The sequence below is a fragment of the Aphanomyces invadans genome, assembly GCF_000520115.1.
Source record: "Aphanomyces invadans strain NJM9701 unplaced genomic scaffold supercont1.38, whole genome shotgun sequence".
Lineage (NCBI taxonomy): Eukaryota > Oomycota > Saprolegniomycetes > Saprolegniales > Verrucalvaceae > Aphanomyces > Aphanomyces invadans.
This window is the reverse complement of record NW_008580183.1, coordinates 111,715-116,780: the sequence shown is the minus strand read 5'-3', so window position 1 is coordinate 116,780 and position 5,066 is coordinate 111,715. Positions and strand designations below refer to the sequence as shown.

At 48.5% G+C, this 5,066-nt stretch overlaps 1 protein-coding gene across 1 annotated transcript; it reads right to left on the bottom strand.

Moving 5' to 3' along the window:
- Nucleotides 1-4,675: 4,675 nt before the first annotated feature.
- On the bottom strand, nucleotides 4,676-5,044 carry H310_12313 (hypothetical protein; the record flags this gene model as incomplete). The annotated part of the gene is made up of 1 exon (XM_008879324.1): nucleotides 4,676-5,044. The coding sequence occupies one exon, from the start codon at nucleotides 5,042-5,044 to the stop codon at nucleotides 4,676-4,678; it is 369 nt and encodes a 122-aa protein (XP_008877546.1).
- Nucleotides 5,045-5,066: the final 22 nt, after the last annotated feature.

Below are 5,066 nucleotides of genomic sequence, written 5' to 3'. Positions count from 1 at the left end.
TGAGCCACCGCCACAACAAGAGCCACCAGCAATCCTACGAGCGCAGTCATGTTCGCCACCCCGCAAAACTGAAAATGCCGGTTTAAAAGGTTGCCAGCGATGGTTGGGTGTGGCATCTCTATCAAATCAAATACAGTGTACGTATTCGCCGCATGCCCGCACCACAGACGGCAAGGAAGCGTTCGACACGCTCATCCATCACTTGGATGTTAAAGTTGGAGCCACACGCGCTAACCCACGTCAATAGGACGCCAAAATGCCCGCACCAGCCCAACAGTGCCGTCGTCTCTGTACGATTTGAGGCAGACATACCCGCTCATGTCGTCCTTGACGACTAGCAGGTACCGCCAGCTGTTAGTTCGACCGTATCTAGAGCCAGTTAGAGGTGAATGCTTCTCATTAGGTCGGTCTGTGTGCAGTGGCTGTTCCAGTGACTGGGGCTCCACTACCATACAGTGCATGCAGACCTTGACGAAATCCTCGACGACGGATGCACACCTTCCAATAAACAGCCCCGAGATGGTTTGCTTGGTAGCGTAATCGCGACGGTGAACTCCAAATTCTGAATGAGAGACCACGCATAACCAGTGTTGTATTTCACAGAGCTGCTCGGGATCCATCATGCATTCGACGGCATTAAAACATCTCTTGTCAACTGACCACAACATGACGAGGGCTTAGACGTCTTTGTCGGCTGGCACCTCATGGCTGTGACAAACGCGCTGAGCGCGGACGATCTCATACGGGGCGAGCCGCTCGAAATTGTTTGACCGCAACGGCGACACCAGCTGGACCAGTAGATAGACACAGGAACTCTGGCGCCGCGGTTCGCCATGCCCCACCGACTCAGGAGGCCCCCCTAATGTTTTTGTCTGACGAGATCGCTTGATCACGTAGGGAACGTTGACGTTACCTTGGCTAACGTTATTGCTTGTTGGCCTGGTCCTTGGCAATGTTTGCACCGCCACCCCAGGGGTGGAAGATTTGCACCAAATTCCTGCGGTCCATGACTAGAAGGAAATCGAGATGCAACAACGGGTACTCAATACGCTTGCAAGCCTCGACAGCCTTAGACCTTGCAAATACCAAGGACATTGGCCAACAGACACAACCGTTCATCCTCCAACGACTCGATCAGAGCAAGTCGCCCAACCTGCTGAGAACTCCATGAAATCGAAACACCACGAACATTTGGATTGCCGCCAATTGATAGAATGCCACGGAGTCGGTACAACCCATGAGCTCCCTCGAGGGGTATAGATTCCAATGATGGTAATGAACGAAAAGTTCTCTTGGCCGTCGGGATGAATATCAGCTGTCAGCACACTGTCAACACACCTTCACCCATGTCAAGGGGACGCTCTTTGCAAGGTGTTTTCACCCGCAGTTAAGAGGGAGAAACTATTTGGCCAATCAAAAGTCACCTGATGTTGTGGCCAATCAACAGTCTTCACTTGGTGCCCCAGCCAATAAGAAGTCGCGACCGCATAGCTAGTGCATGAGTGGTGTGAACAGTCCCTGCACAACTCGTCTCTAATCTTACTCTTCGTTCTTTCCTGTTGTGCACTCTGGTCCTGTTGGGCTCTCGCACAACTCTACTCCTCGCTTCTCCGACTCCATAAGTGCTTGGGCCTACTTTGCCCCCTCGTGACAACCCAATCAAGGCTGAAGTATCACAGTCAAATTAGGAGAAATCCATTACAGCCTCAAAAATTCGTAAAATAACCTATTTATGAGGTACTTACTGTACGTGCCAATGTATGAGGAGCAAAAACTAGCCTATTACATTGCAACAAAATTGGCGGCATCATCTGCATATCATGATACGATTGAATATCACATTCGATATGGACATGGCTCCTCGACCAAGAGGAATATACATGAACGACGAGCTCGAGTCGGCAGTCCACGAGGCCGTTGATGGAGATCAAGGTGTTGAGGTTTCGCATCGTGTAGAGTGCATTCGTGGCGGTCATACTCTCAACTACTCTGGAATTGCATTTCGGGAATGTGCATTTTCAGTGAAGTATGTAGTCTTCCAAAGTAAATAACTTTCGTATTCCAAATATTTACCTCTGGCCTTGAATACTGTACACTAAACTCATCAAAAACTATGCAGAGCCGTATATTTAGGTTACGAGAGTTTCTCTAAATTGGCAGACAGAATACAGTGCGCGCTGTAAAGTTAGGCCACTCTCGTTTTGTGAGCACCAGATAGCTGTAGAGAATTTCATTACAAATCCAATAATAAAATCCAGCAAAAATACCAAATACCGCTCCCATACTTAATCAATTGAAGCTTTTTAATAGAGAAGCAGTTATTATTTTTTCACCTCGTTTATCACTTTGGACCACCCTCAAAATCCTCAAAATCTATACCTTTTGCATAATGGGCCAGCAAGTTTATTTTTTCGACGAGTCATTGTATGGAGTTTCAAGCCCTAGACAACTGCAGTAAGTCAGTCTCCTGTATTGCAACGCCATTTTATGCACGTAATATTGAAATTCTAGTGACGTGTTTGATTTTTGGTGAAGAAAAGATAGGCCACTTGAGAATATTTTTGTTGTCCATTGATTTCAGTACTTCGTCTTGTTGCCTTTCTTCTCAAAGGCGCCCAAGCAATGCTTTGGAATGCTTTGAATGAGGTTAGTGATGATGTCAGGGCTTACTTTTAGCCAAGCATCCTGAAACGCTTCCACAAGGGATTTTCGATCCAAAAACTGCTTATCGTCCGCGTAAACTTGACAAGCAAGAATGACCCAGAGGTTCTCGATAGGGTTAAGGTCTGGAGAATGAGCTGGCTACTCCATAACCTCAATTTCATTGTCTTCAAACCATTTCTTTGTTTCACGGCTGACGTGAATGGTTGCGTTGTCTTGCTGGAACGTAAAGTCAGGGCCGTAATGCTAATGTGCAAAAGGCAGCATGAAGTCGGAGAGAGTAACGATATAGTCGTAGCTCATCTGCTTGCCTTCAATAATCTTCAACTCCGAAAGGCCCTTGGAAGAAATGGCACCCCACACCATAACAGATCCTCCCCCAAATAGGCGCCGAGAAAACACTTGCTCTTCGTGATCAAAATGATACCAGTAGCATTGCCAGCCATCAGGACCATCAAGATTGAACTTCTTTTCATCTGAGAAGGTGACAGAATCCCAATCTTGTTGATTTTTCATGTCTTGAGAAGAAAACTGGAGCCTTGATTCACGGTGGGCCTTCGTCAGAGGTGGCTGACTAAGGCGCTTCTTGAATTGAAACTTCGGGTGGCCATGGAGGAGTGCTTGGACATGTCGGAGGGATTTCGGGAGGTCAAGGGAGGTTTTGAGCGAGCGGCAAGACAATTTACCTTTCGCAGCTTTCCGAAACAACAATCTTCTACTGTTGGCGTAAGTTTGCTGGGTCTACAAGAGGACTTAGCTGTCCCAGAAGAACCCATGTTAGCCAGGTAATTGCGAACGACGGTGCGTGAGCGTCTGATCTCAACCCCACTTGCGCCAGGGGTCCACCCAGCGGTGAAAAATGCAAGAATATGGGCTTACTCGACCTCAGTGAGTTTATTCGCCCACCCATGCGCTTTTGGGAAGTAGAGCGGCTTTTGTGTAGTCCGGGCAGCTCGAGGATGGTCCAAAGGTGTCGGTGGCAAGTTTCCAAATAAAAAGCACTCATATTCATCGTTACTTTATGCAAAGTTGGTGAAGCGGCCTATCATTTTTTCGCGTCATTTTTGTGGACTTCTTGGATCATCTCGATTTTTGGAAGAAACTCGACATTTTTCCGAACTTTTTGTGCTCCGCACCCCAGAAACTGATTGAATTTGTTTGGATAAAAGGCCTCAGCCTATTCGATGTCTCTCAACGTGATTGGACCACAACAACCAGGTGGCCTATCATTATGGCGCGCACTGTATATCTCATGTGCGTAAAAATCCACATTTCGGCATATCTTAGGTTCCTTGAATTCGATTCCTCCGTTGTAACGCAAACACCCAGATCATTCCGCTATGTTGCACTCCTCAGATAACCTGAATGATGCCTTGGATCTGAGATATGGGAATTTCACGGAAGAAACTCCAGACAATTCCTCTTGAATACGTTTTGAAAATATTCCATCCAAGTTGACATCGTCGCTGTGTTTCACACTGCATGTCCTCGAGATTGAAGCCTATCAAGACATGTCGCTGATAGCACAAGGCCTCACAAACAACCACGGCTAGGGTGATGCAAGCAAGTGATTGGAACGTTTGATCAAATAAGGTGAACAATTACTAAAACAACTCTACATTAGATATATTATCGTGAATTCAAAATTTCGCTTCGTGGCGAGAACTTCCCCAACGGCCGCCCGCACTCCGCATTGCGCCTCCAAGTCGAACGAACACGGCAATGGCGTTGTGCACTGGATACCATCGTCTTCCTCACCGCCACCATCCAGCTCCACTTGCATGAGGCGATTTGCTAGCTTTCCCACGGCCGTCGTCGGTGTTCGTCCTTCACGGCTTCCGACCGCAAAGTTACCTACTTCGTAAGGCAAATCCAAGACTGTATTACCTCAGGAAGCCCCAGGGGCTACGAGCCACGTGGCCACTGACTAGCATACAAAGTAATACTATCAATCTAGGTCATCAACAGTGCTACTAGAGCCGCGGTACTAAACAGCCACCGCGGCCGCAGTGGGTCAAACAATCGGGCGAACCCGACTGCCCTGCACCGCAGAACACTTCCCTCTCCTAAGGTTGGCCATCATGTCCGCGACATGGCCATCGTCCTTGTGGGTGGCGCGCCACTTGCGCAGCACGACCGGGATGTCTTCAAGCAAGTTGGCGGCCGGCTCCCACGACGATTCCTCGGCATCCAGGCCGAGCCACATGACCATAACTTCGTAGAGCCGTCCGCCGCAACACGCACTGTGGAAACCGCCATCGCCGAAGGCGATCTGATCCACAAGGTCATCTGTGACCTCACGTCCGCCTTCGTGGTACATCTTCAATCGACACGCATGGTGCGTGGACAAATCGAAGGGCCCAACCAGTTGCTGCGTCTCCATCACGTGATCCGTGACCACGCGA